Here is an 11304-nt window from a genome sequence, read left to right as displayed (position 1 = left end):
GTTCAGCGGTGTGTCAGTGTCGTCGATCTGAGTGGATGACAGAGGTTGCAGATTTTGTGGATCAAAAACTATTGACCCGACACTTCCTGGTTCCTTTTCTCGTGGCGTATTGACATCTACCATGGAGGTAGTTGATGTGTTGGGAGTCGACAAAGTGAGGTCTGGACAACCGCCGTACATGTATGAAACTTCAGAGTTTGTGAGAGTGTGGTTCATGTTACTAATGTGTGTCAAGTGCAAATTAAAAAGTGATGAATAATACGCAATGGGTGTTTCATAAAGACACAAGGAGGGATTCACAGCGAATAGTTGTGTGCAATGTGCTTTGGCTACAAATTATCAAGGTATTTATTACCTTATACCATTATTCTTATAATATATCAATATTCATGTATTGAAATGTTGATTCCTGACTAGCTTACAGACTGTGGTTTATATTATTCTCCAACCGGCTTATATTTAAAATATTAATGACTAGACAAGTTTCAGCAGTTTAGGCCCATAAAAATAATATAGTTCTCTCTGGAATATAGTTTCAACAATAATAATAAATAATGTTATAGAATAATTTCTCCTTGTTTAAAGCTATTGATTCCCAAAAAGTAGTTTTTACTTGCCTGCTTTCCCCAATACGCTCTTACTATCTATCATCCATTCACGACAAATCTCATCATGCATAGACTTGTCTTTAGTTATTATCAGCAATATATAAACTTGATTTACTCTCAATAATGATTTAATGAGCTCTGTTCTCATCACCAGCTCCACATTGGGTGCCATGTTTTTCTGACATTATTTTTTAATGAATAACGATTTGCCTCAGCTTGGCTGCAATCCGTAAAGCATGGGTGTGAAAATATATAAGTCTGGTCGGTTTTTTAGAATACAATTTTGATAGAATCCTTATAGGCTCACTCAGGAGCTCCTGCAGTTTATTGCTTTTGAACAATTTATAGAAATCTTTGGAATGTATTATTTCCAGAGAATTTAATAATTAACAATGCAATATATTGTTGTGTAAACCAGCTTATTCTATTACTGATAAAATTGGATGGTAACTCTCTTAATGATTTAATACTGATAAGTGATAAATAGATATGAGATTTGTCCTGCGTGGTATTGGGGAATAAAATAAATGGTACACCATGGAAAATTTGATACATATATTGTACGAATAAATATTAAAAGTCAGATAAATATGGGAAATATATAGAGCAACAAAATATACACAACAAAAAACAAGGATAAATATATCAAAAGAAAATATCACAGACTGGTACACTATTCTTCAGCTCTTTAGCACGAAACATTACCATGTGCTTTTTCAATTCATCGATAATATGCATTCATTGGTATGCAGCTTAGGTATCGACCTGCTGTTGCTTGTCGATTTAGGCAATCTCACTTTATGTCTTATTCCAAAAATCATAGAATAATAAATTGATAAATCAGAGATTATAAATATATTAATTTCTGTAGTTCTCAGTATATTTCTCAATAATATATATATATATATATATCTCAGGGCATAAGGTTCGGCCTCTGATGGAATTAGATGAATCAATTTATCCAGTGAACAAGAGCTAGAGTGAGCGTTTGCATTACAAGATTAAAATTTAATATTCCTTCAATTTGTGTACCTTGGATATGTAAATTGACTTATTCTTATTTAATAAAATATTTCTTATACCTTCTCAAGACTTGCGCAAGTTTTGTATCAATTTTCAATATTTATGACCTTTCCGACGAGCTAGCTTTTATATTTGTTTCACTCGAAGCACTGAGGGCGCCCTAACTCATATATTTCAATGATATATCACTCACGTGCTGAGTTTTTATAAGCTGTTGGCACGATCAAATTTTAGTACGGACTTCCTATGTGCTTAGTAATGCAGCATTTATTATTCCGAAAACATTTTCTTCTCAATCAATTGGTAGTAATGTAGTAAGGTAGTAGAGTGTTGAATTGAAAAAATAGATAGGTTAAATTCAGTGTTTCAAAGATGAATTTGATGCATTCATAGTTGTTGATTGTCAATGATGGTCCAGGAAATATGTGATATACGATGAATCACACAGAATTCCATATTCTTTCTATCTTCCATTTTAGGATGAATATAAGCTAAGCTGAATTTAAAAATGTAAATTAGTCTGTCATTCTGCAGTAATTTATGAATGCAATAATGAACAACTTTATTTCATGAGGTGAATAATTTTTTTCCAACACTTTCCAGTAGGGGTGTGATAATAATTTGTATAGGACTTCCAAGGAGCCATTAACTACATCTGGTTACCAATCAATTGCACTACAACTCCAAACTACCGTTTTGATACCAGTACACAATTTATCACAGGGTGACGTGTTTATTACAGCTGGTAGCTCACTCTAGATGCTGAATTATATTATCACAATATGATCTTAAATCATGATCATCTTTCCGTTCTTTGGTAGCCGCTCGGCCAAAAATTCCGAAAACATAGGTCTGTAGAATGGATTAATAAATAATTATTGTTAGCCCCCCTATTAAAATTTCTGATCAGAAACCATCCCCAATATTAGCCAAAATGCATCCAAATGCAATTATGTTATGCTAGGTCTATATTATTTTCTTACTCAACACTCAAAAAAGTTTTTATTCTCCAATCAGGGACATGTTTCATAAAACTTTAAAACCGTTTCTTGTAAACTTGTTTATTGAACGTTTTATTAGTATGTAATCGTTTTTCTCTACCTATTTTTATTAGTCACTCTACCTAGGCAGCAAGTTCAATCCGGGAGTAGGGAAATGTATATTGATTCATATTGTTATGTGTAGATTCATATGACTAATGATTAATCAATTGACAATCTAAAATATTTATACGTTCATGACATTCTGTTTGGAAACCTGTTTCTTTGAGTATTTTAGTTACCTATAGCAACTCTTTCTAATCCATTTTTTTCTGTTTTTCCAAGGTGCAGAAGAAAATGCTATGAAGTAATTGGTGAAGACGAACGACTACAGGTTTTCAGCAAGTTCATATCTCTAAACACCAAGAACGAACAGGATTGTTATCTGCAAACTTTGATGTCAACTACTGAGGTGAAACAAAGGAGGAGACGAAAGGCCCCTGAAGAATCATCAAAACCAGAAAGAGGTGCTACATTTTTATACGAAATTTCTACACCAGATGGTAAGCATCAAGTTTGCAAATTAGCTTTCATGAACATTCATTCTGTGACAAGTGAGAGACTTCGAAGACTGGGTAATCTTTTGAAAGCAGGAAAACTCCCTCAGGATCAACGTGGACGAAATGTTTCAGGCAATGCCAAACCTGAAAGTGTTATCAACATGGTGAAAGAGCATATATCTTCCTATCCAACCAAAATAACTCACTATGGTAATACTGAGAAGCACTTTCTCAATGAAAAACTCTCTGTTTATGATATGCATAAAGCCTTTCAAAAAAAGTATCCAGAAGTCAGTGTTAATTACAAATTCTATTTGAAAGTATTCAAGACGCAATTTTCTCTAAGATTTGGATTACCACAAGTTGACACTTGCTGCACATGTGAAGAGTTGCAGGTGAAAATCAAGAGTAAGTACCTGAGTGACAATGTAAAGACTGCTGCAGCTGCAGAAAAAATGGTACATCTTCGTAGAGCCAAGAAGTTTTCGAAGAAGATCAAGGATATTACACAAAAATGTCAAGAAGATGAAAAAATAGGTGGACTTTGTATAGATTACATGCAAAATCTACAACTCCCATGCATTCCAGTTCAAGAGACTTTTTACTTGAGACAGCTGACTGTCAGTGTTTTTTGTATTCATAACTTGAGGGACAATAGTGTAACTTTTTTTGTTTATCATGAAGGTATAGGTGCAAAGGGACCTGATGAGGTGTGCACCTTTCTATTGAAATATATTGAGTCCTCATGTGAAGATGTAGAAAATTTGCATTTGTTTTCCGATGGGTGTGGGGGGCAAAACAAAAACCACACCATTGTAAGATTATGTTCAGCACTTGTTGCATTGGACAGGTTCAAGAGTGTAGACCAATACTTCCCTGTTCGCGGCCACTCATTTCTGCCATGCGACAGGGATTTTTCTGTCTTAAAGAGGAAAATCCGCAGAAGTGATAGAATTTTTACCTTACATGAATATAAAGATCTGATTTTGTCAGCTTCAAGAATGAATGAATTTTCTGTTGTATTGGTGGAAAACAATGAAATAGTTGATTTCAAGAACTGGTGGCCGAGATTTTATAAGAAAAAAATGTTGTCAGATGAAACAACTGGTCGCAATGTACCCAGAAATGAGAAAATTACATTCCAAATCAGCAAATTCATGCACATGAGTCACTGCAACGATGTGAAAGGGAAAGTAATTTGCAAAACTTTCATTGATGGACTCCAGTTCCAGACCTTTTCATTAAGAAATTCAAATCCCTCACAACTATCTCTTTCTACTACCAGAGCCTATACAGATGGATTAATTCCCATCAATTCCAAGAAAATAGAGGACATTAAAAAATTGATGCCTTACATCAGGGATGATAGTGAAGAAATAAAAAGTTTCTATGAAAAAATTTTGACTTGGCCCACTGTGGACAAAGATGGACCAGAAGTGGAGCCAATGTAATATTTTATTTTATTATATAAGAAATATTTCAAATATTAAATGTATTTTTATACTTGACTGACAATTATTATTATTATCATTATTCTCATCAATATAAACCTAAAAAAATATACATATATATATTTTTCTCAGGTCTTTCATTTCAGAAACACCATAAGTCAGTCAAATTAAAAGTGCCTGAAAAAATTCAAAATTATTTTTAAATGAGTTTTTCCTATACAACTCAGTTTTAGTGAGTTAGGAGTATACTTGATAATTTTTAAAAAATCATGACCAGCATGTATGAAGGATAAAACTGTTTTATTCGATTTCCCAAAAATGCTTTTTTTTGACTCATGTTGTTTCTGAAATGACCTGTTCTATTGTGCTTGAGACACTTCTGGCGCTATCATAGTTTCACCACTATTCTGTTCCACAGTCCTATCTCTTGCAGTCGTTAACTATATCTATAATAATTATATAAAGTAAAGAGCTGGCTTATGCACGTACGGGATAGGAAAATTATGTTTGAAGCATCATCACGTCTGAACTACTGGACTAATTAACTTGAAATTCTGCTTATAGATTCTTAATTAACCAAGGATGGTTATAGGCCTATTTTCAATTCTTCAAATTTCCATTACGTCAAGTTCTAAAATAGATCCTTGCGAAGCACGGGTTCTTGCTAGTACATAATATTTTGATATGCAATTTCAAGAAAAAATGAATGGTGAAAACCGCACATCGATATCTCAACCCGTTTCGAAGATATTTACATTATAAATCAATACCATACAAATCAGAAATGGAATGAATAAGTGGTTTTGATTAATTATATGAATATTTTCCAAACGGTTTGAGATATCGATGTGCGGTTTTCGCCATTCATTTTTTCTTGAAATTCCGTTTCGAAATAATTTATTGCATGACTACCTTCCTTTAAAAAAAAAATAAGTTGCATTCTAAATGGTGGATCCGAGATGGCAAGAAGTCATAGCAGAGTAGTATTTTAAATTTTAGTTGGATCCCCATCACACCCACCGTCAAATTACCTTTGTGTATGAGATATTAAGCCGTTCTCGGACTTTTCACCCACCCTCTACAGAGAAACTTATAAGTTTTGGCTACATATTCATATATTATATGAAAAAATGATGAATAAACAAATGTGGATTATACTCGCGAAGTAGGAATAAAACTGTTGTTGAACTAGAGTGGGTAGAGAATAGGACACCAGAAGTAAAGGGAGGGAATGTTCCAACCTCTTCCTATTAACACAGTCTCAGGGGACTGACTGCATCTAGCGCTTGTCATAAAATATGCAGCAAGGTTTTATGGCTATTTTCACCCAGACTCAGACTCTCTCTACTACTATTGTGACGCTTCGTCTAAGAAGTAGATGTAGGAGTAGTACCTAGTGGGTTTGTTGAACAAATTACTAGAGAGCTACAAGATCACAACTTATTTTAGCATGCTTCTTGTTCTGGATTGAAAAGAAGGTGCATTGCTTGTTATCTTGCACACCTTAACGTCCATATATATTTATAGGTTACTAAAAAGAAAGAAACATTGCTGCCAGAATAATTACTATGTCTATTATAAATAATTACAGATAAGATTTGATGGAAGTATGATACCTGCATACGTGTTGAAACCTGTGCGCAGGTATTTTTCAAAAAGATCAAAACGAAACTTCTCAGAGATGAGGTGAAAGATAATATATAAGGAACATAGCAAGATATAAATTGTAAACAAGCAATCCGTGGTGATTTGTGATATATCCAACAGTTTTCGAGATATACGCTCTTAAAAGTGTAAAATTGTTAAAAGAACAGCTTTCAATCCTTTTTTTGATGTTTCAGGGCCTACAACTCTCCATTAATGCAACGCAAAAATGAATGCTCACCGTAGATTTGTAGAGCTTTGTTTTATCTTCAATTTGATGTATTATTTCCCTACTTTATGTTTTCCTTCTATTGTTATAACAGATTCAATGTGGGGGTGAAATTTTCAACCTTGCAACAAGTTTCAACTTAGCAGTTCCGCACCTACAACAGTCGGGCTGGAGATACGTATTTTGGCTATGTTTACCTCCCAACTAGTCTTCATTGAGCTACAAAGTCAAAAATTCTGTACCAGATGTTCCAGACTCAAATTTCATTGTCAAGTGATCAATTGTTAAACAATCAAAATTTCACCCCTCACATTGAAACTGCTATAACAATAAAAGGAAAACATTAAGTGATGAAATTGAAGAGAAAACAAAGCTCTACAAATCTACGGTGAGCATTCATTTTTACAATGCATTGATGAAGAGTTGTAGGCCCTGAAACATAAAAAAAAGGATTGAAAGCTGTTCTTTTAACAATTTTACACTTTTAAGAGCGTATATCTCAAAAACTGTTGGATATATCACAAATCACCACTGAACAAATATTGTAGAGAATTCATCAAGCTTCATTTCTGATTCGTTAGTCATGTCGGTTGAACGCGTTTTCCTCAAGATATGAGCGTGTAAGCAAAACATTGAAAAATTCAACTTTTAAACCACCCTCATCCCTTTAGCACAAGGGGAAGGGATAGGGACTTTTGCTATGTTCACCCCCTAACTGGTCCCAACAAAGCTGTGAAGTCAAAAATTGTGTTCAAAACATTCTCTCGAAATTCCTTTGTCAATAAATTGGTCTACTTTTTCATAACTGAAGATCTCACACTCAACACTGAAGCTGCTGCAACAGTCTTGGGGATGTGCGTAAACTTGTAAAATTATACATAAAATTGAAGAGAATTTGATGCTCTATAAGCTCATGATTAGCATTGACTCTTCCCATCGATATTCAGAAAGTTATAAGAGCAAAAATAGAAAAAACTTAAAGGAAAATGTGTTTTTTCAAAAATGTCACATCTTTTAGAGTGGATATCTCGATAAGTGAAAGAGATATAGAAAACGTTGTCAGTACAATATTGTAGGAAATTATGTGAGCTTTAATTTCTTATGAAATAGTCGTGTCTGTAAAATGCATAATTTTCGAGTTATATGCGATAAACCAAGAAATGGTTCCTTTGAACCTCCCTCACCCCTTAGCACAGGGTGTAGGTGTGGGGACTTTTGACATGTTTACCTCCTTACTACCCCAAACAGAACTGCGGTGTCAAAAATTGTCTTCCAAACTTTTCCCTCTATAACACTTCGTTTACTGGGCTAACAGTGAATAAAGACTTTTATATTGTACAACTGTCTCAGCGTTGAACTATTAGAATCAATAAAAAGATCGTTACTGAGATATCCTCCAGGTTTGATTGAAATAGCACTGAATGAAAAATTTTTCAAGGACGGATAATTTATTGAAAGGGAGCTTTCTGGCACCTCGCCCTACCTAGGCAATGATTCCATATTGCAATACTGATTGCCCATAGGCAAAGTATACCAGACCAGCGATTTCCTTAGTATCAAGCATACCAATATTATAGTTTGGGAATGAGGAATCTTGACCTATAGCATAAGCTTTCAATTTCCATGATTTCCAATCTCTCGTTACTTTCCAACAACCATTTCATGATCCTTTCCTATAATTGTTATAATCACAGATAAGCGATTCTCTGTTAAGACAATTGTTGATCATTTCCATTCGAATATTCTATCCACTTGATACTGATAAGCGACTGTTGAATTGATGAGGATATGAAAAACCATGTCACAACATACAAATATGATGTGATACAATACATTCATATGTTGTGAAGTCACAACATACAAATATCTTGAGTTCTAACCAAATTTCTAGTCTGGGGATAATAGAAATGAGAGATGAAACCAGCGAATTGTCTGCTCGTTCCAATTGATGCTCATCCCTCGAAATAATATATTTTTTCAAATGAGTCTAGAGCCTGAAATACATTAGTTATCTAGTATTGGCTTCAAGTCATTTCATTGCTGATATATGAATATAAACATTGAATTAATCTTGCATAATTAAATCTAACAGTTACCGTTACACTAGGCGCACGTCTCATTGACATTATAAATATTTCATTGATTCAAACAATAAATTATTTTTGCATTATTGTACGCTTCAACTAATTAGTGTTGAACACACATGTAATTCATTTATCAAATTGATCCCTTTACCTATGAGAAAACATTTCGAATGTCCCGTGCTCTGTTTAATTGAACAATGTTTATGACGAGAAAGCGATCGTAATGTTAACGTTCAGAGGTGAATAAGCAAGCATGGCGATAAGGATCAGTAATGTCTCTCCATTACAATGCATTGCATCCCGGCTTTTGATTATGCAAAGGCATTGGCATGTAATCAGAGAATATTAATTGAGTTGCATCTGGCTGGCGTGCGTTATTGCAATCGATATTAATTATCAAAATTAACATGACATTTCACCGCTAAATACACGTTCCAAGTTTACTTGGCTGTTAGTTGGTAGATGAAGATACCGTTTCAATTTATTTTGAATTAACTTAAATTTACAGTTATACGGAAATCCCAAATATAAGAAAAGAAAAATATTAACTTTCAGTTACTGACCAATAGCATAGAGAAACAATAGCGTAACTCATGCTATCGTTTCTCTATGCCAATAGCTACATAAAAAGATTCAAATTTGAAACACAAATATGACTAAATACTTTTTTATCCTGACGGTTAGTGATTGAAAACCAATTAAAAAGAATTGATCGTTGGCAGCAGTTTCAATTTATTTTGGGGAAATCTTCAATTTCACCAAGTTTTGAGATACCAGATTTTCCATTTTACATTGCCATTTAATTCTAACTGATCTATAGAGCGTCTGGCTCAACAGGTTAGTAACTTTTGTCAGATCATAACGTTTTTTAACTTCAGCTGATCATCAGGTAATTGGGATTTTAAAAATCTGGTGTGGCGCACTCACACAACTTTCCTTGCTGTTATGAAAATTGATCAACTGACGCTAGTGTTCCCGCGCATATCAAATCTACTATTCTAAGATCTGAGACAGCTGGTGACAGGACAATAGCGCTGCAGACACACGAAGTCTGCTATCTCTTCATAGTGAATGATTTAATAGAATCAACAGTTGCCAACAGTTTGCAATTGAATAATCTTTTTTCTCGAATTTCGAGCTTATTTTCAATTTTAGGTGAAAATGTTACTGAACATTAATTGTAGAGATTTTTATGCTCAATCTTTTCCACTTGAAATTTGTTGTTTAAATTGTATCTGAAGCCTGATAATTGAGAATCTAAAATCAAACTTTGCATAGATGGTGCAGTGCTCCTGAAATTTTTACAGATATGAGACTTGTGGCAGTTGATAGAGCTTATCATATAATCAGTAAGCTGGGACTCTCATCATGGAATAATTGAAATATCATCTTTTCTATAGCAGACGTCTCGATATTCTACAATATCAAAGATAGAAGTGTGAAAGTCTAATATCTAAGATAGTGAACAAATCGAAGATAGATAAGTTGAAACTATCTAAGATCTTCTTTATGCTCGAAATATTCTGTACAAGTACAAGTCTCTTCCTCTGATAGTTTATCATACATTATTATTGATCAAAGAATATTGATATTATGTCTTGACATGAACAAAATAATGTAAGCCTTCATGTATTCTGTTCCTCTCATGAGATTTTGAATGAAGTAAGCAAAACAGCAACTTTAGACACGAAAACCGAACAGGAAATGGTTTTGAATTATCAATTAGGTTTCGCATTTCGGCTTTTATTTCAATTATAGAGAGATATGAATCAGCTCGAGTAAAGAGGAGGAGGAGGTAAGTTTCTGAGCGTATAAACTTGCGTTTGAAATGCGTTGTGTCAGTGGGGTTGAATGGGGCAGGGGTGAGGTCGTCTCATTTGTAATTCACGCAAACTTACAGTTGGAACGATGCCGCTCATGTCCCAGCAAGGATAGCCTACTGGGTCCTTTGCATCCCTCACCACCTTTCATACCTCTCGTACTCATCCTTCTTCTTCCCCCTTTCAACCATCTTCCACATACTTCTCCACCTTTCTCATTTCTTATCTTTACACATTTTTGTTTCTTAGTTTTCTCATATTTCCAATTTTTCGCTTTTTCACCTCTCTCCTGTTTTTTTATTATTTCTCTCTTTCTGTTTTCTTCTTCTTCTTCTTCTTCTTCTTCTTCTTCTTCTTTTTTCTCCTCAAACTTTCGTTTCATTACTTTTTCTCGGTTTTCACAGATCTCCTACTGCGTCTATATACTCTCATCCTTTTTTATTATTTTCTTCCAACTGATGTTTGTTTGAACATTGTTTTTATTTTCTCCTCTTTCTCTTTTCTCATTCTTCTTTTTCTGACACTTGTACGATAATTCAACTTTCCATTGTTCTATCATATTCTTCGATATTTTTTCCTCTTCCCTCCTCCACAACTAATTCTTTTCTCCCTCTCAACTTATATGCTCTTATTTGTCACTTTGCTTTTCTCTCCTCCGTTCAGTCCAAGCCCTATTATTTCTATCTCCTCCTTTTGGATTCCGTTTATCATTCAGATGATCTTATATTATCATATCATTCCCTGCTATTCTTACTCTTCTTGACCTCATTCTCCTTTTCAATTTCATACATCCTCCTCTTTTTACTAATCAACCCTCTTTGATCTTCCTTTTCTTCTTTCTCCTTCTCCCACTCCCCCACTTCCCCAATATTCCTCCCTTCCTTTTCACCTTTCACCATTCTATT

The 11304-nt window shown here is 34.1% G+C and overlaps 1 protein-coding gene across 1 annotated transcript; it reads left to right on the top strand.

Moving 5' to 3' along the window:
- The first annotated feature begins 235 nt into the window (after positions 1–235).
- LOC120351039 lies at positions 236–4622 on the top strand. The gene is made up of 2 exons (XM_039426974.1): positions 236–344; positions 2957–4622. The coding sequence occupies exons 1-2, from the start codon at positions 319–321 to the stop codon at positions 4620–4622; spliced, it is 1692 nt and encodes a 563-aa protein (XP_039282908.1). The 5' UTR covers positions 236–318.
- The last annotated feature ends 6682 nt before the right edge of the window (positions 4623–11304 follow it).

The sequence above is a fragment of the Nilaparvata lugens genome, chromosome 4 (genome assembly GCF_014356525.2).
Source record: "Nilaparvata lugens isolate BPH chromosome 4, ASM1435652v1, whole genome shotgun sequence".
NCBI lineage: Eukaryota > Metazoa > Arthropoda > Insecta > Hemiptera > Delphacidae > Nilaparvata > Nilaparvata lugens.
Note: the sequence above shows the minus strand (reverse complement) of the source record. Positions and strands in the feature narration are given on the sequence as shown.

Excerpts from the sequence above, each read along its gene's own strand:
- LOC120351039 (XM_039426974.1), top strand. The coding sequence starts at position 319 with ATGTGCTTTGGCTACAAATTATCAAG. Across the intron at positions 345-2,956 it reads TTTGGCTACAAATTATCAAG|GTGCAGAAGAAAATGCTATG; the intron begins GTATTTATTACC and ends TGTTTTTCCAAG.